Here is a 2,047-nt window from a genome sequence, read left to right as displayed (position 1 = left end):
GTTTGGTACAAGGGAGATTCCCTATTGCCAGGATAAGCCCTGGCCACGTGAAATGCAGGCTCACAAAAACTCTCCTGTACTATCTCTGACCCAAATTTTAGCACCAGTGTTCTCCATTTCACTTTCTAGGATTGAAACACAAAGGAACCAGTGTCCAGAGGCAAGTGACCTAGGCCTGAAACTTGCTGCCATCCTTAATTTCCTCATTCATAAACTTTCCTTAAAGACCCAAATCCCCATTCCTCTTTTTAAATAGATTCCTGCCCTCAGCCCCGATGGCCAGTAGCAGACGTCTATTTCCCAATGGACGAGAGACACTCCTTCGTCTTCTTGGTCATGGTTGGGGAGAGGTTCATGTGGTCATCCACACACTTGGTCACGCAACTCTCTAGCTGCCGCTTCACCTGAAGCTCTTTACTCCCCGCATCCATTGAATCTTTGGCTTTGTTGTTGCAATGCATAGTGCACCGGGCCAGGCGGTCCGGGAACTTCTCCAACTCGCTGGTCCCCAGGGCCTGGGCTTGAGCCGGACGTGCACGGCAGCGCTCAGCGCACTGGTGTGCTTGCTGCACGGACGCCTGGCTGACCTCACAACAGCCGGCGCTGCACCGGAACCTGAGGCCCTGCATCTTCCGGGTGTTCTCTCTCCAGACTCTTCATCAGGGGTCCACCGCCTCCTGCACCCAGAGCTGCTGCAGCTCCGCCATGGTGACCCCACGCTGCTCCCTGCAGCGCCGGCGCCCACGTGGACTCCCGCCAGAAGAGGCTTCTTACCAGCTCGCCCTTGTCCTCGTGGTCCTGACGGGCAAGTGCCCTCTGTGATCTGTGGATGGAACCCCTTTCAGCTTCAATTCAGTTCAACGGGCATCGTATTTCCTGAGCGGCCACTGTGTGTCCACTCCTGTGTGGGGCAAGAAGGCCAGAACAGGGGGCTGCTAGCCCCTCTGAGAGACTAGTGAACACCTAGGGATTGGAGAACAGGGCCATTTCCGAACCCAAACCGCCTGCAGGCCTTGGGTGGGGCATGTGGTTTCTAAACTTCAAAACAATCTCAATGGCAGCGTGAATGGCAGGACACGGTGGTCTGATGTGTAAAACGATAAAAGAGGAGCAACCGTGGTGGGCGGGTCCCCCGAGCGGCTCTACAGAAGCACCCCAACACCAGATGCACATGTGGCGCATCCTGAGGCCTGTGGTCTGAGTGGTCAAGACCGTGGGGCTCCAGTGGTACCCAAAGGCCCCCCCGTCACCCACACCTCCTCCCAACCCCACTCTCTCCTCTCGAAGGCCTGGCTTCCACCCCGGGCTGGAGCCGCAGACTGCCCTGCAGGTTGGGTGTCCTGAAAAGCTGTCTCCAAGGTGGAGCTCAGCGTGTGGGCGGTTTGTTAAGGCGTGTTCTCAGCACCAACGCCTGTGAAGTGAGGGGACGGAAGCAGTAGGAGTGATGGAGAAGCTGAGCCGGGATGCAGGCCCAACTGCGCCTCAGCCAATGCCCGCGAGACCCCTGCAGCTGTGAGGTCCGTTCAGAGTCATCCCAAGTTGGAATGGGACTCCAGGCCTGTAGACCCCACATGACCCAGTCTCAGATGTGGGCCTGGGAATGTGCGACCTTGGATAGGAGGTTCCCTGCGCTGAGGACCTGAGAGCAGCTGGGCAGTAGATCCTCACTGGAGGGGGCGCCCGGGCTGCTCGCCTCCACCGAGAGGCAGGCAGGCACGACGCTTGGTGGGCAGCTCAAGCCACTTGGCTGGATCTCCCAGCTGCGCTCTGGGAAGGCATAGCCAGCCCCAGGAAGCAAGTGGCTGAGTCTGAGACGGGGTGGGAAACAACAGAGGGCAGGGTGGGTCGCCTTGTCTCAGAAAGGAGTGCAAAATGGACAGCTAGACAGAGAAAGTCTCCAGGAGCTGAGGCAGCTGGAGACCTAGGTGCACAGGTACGGGGCCTTTAGAGAAATCAGACCCAGGGTCTTTGCCTTGAAGTACCTTTGGGACTCTGTGAGGGCACGGAGTGTGTTCAGGGCAGAGCCCCATCCTGAGTGGGCAGGCCG

General features: G+C 58.3%; 1 protein-coding gene across 1 annotated transcript; it reads right to left on the bottom strand.

Annotated features, from left to right (window-relative positions):
* Window positions 1-293: 293 nt before the first annotated feature.
* On the bottom strand, window positions 294-707 carry LOC133101092 (protein FAM136A-like). The gene is given in 1 exon segment (XM_061205700.1): window positions 294-707. A coding segment is annotated over 1 exon segment (414 nt).
* Between the last annotated feature and the right edge of the window lie 1,340 nt (window positions 708-2,047).

This window comes from Eubalaena glacialis, chromosome 1 (assembly GCF_028564815.1).
Source record: "Eubalaena glacialis isolate mEubGla1 chromosome 1, mEubGla1.1.hap2.+ XY, whole genome shotgun sequence".
Lineage (NCBI taxonomy): Eukaryota > Metazoa > Chordata > Mammalia > Artiodactyla > Balaenidae > Eubalaena > Eubalaena glacialis.
The sequence above is the reverse complement of the archived record's forward strand: the minus strand, read 5'-3'. Positions and strand labels throughout refer to the sequence as shown.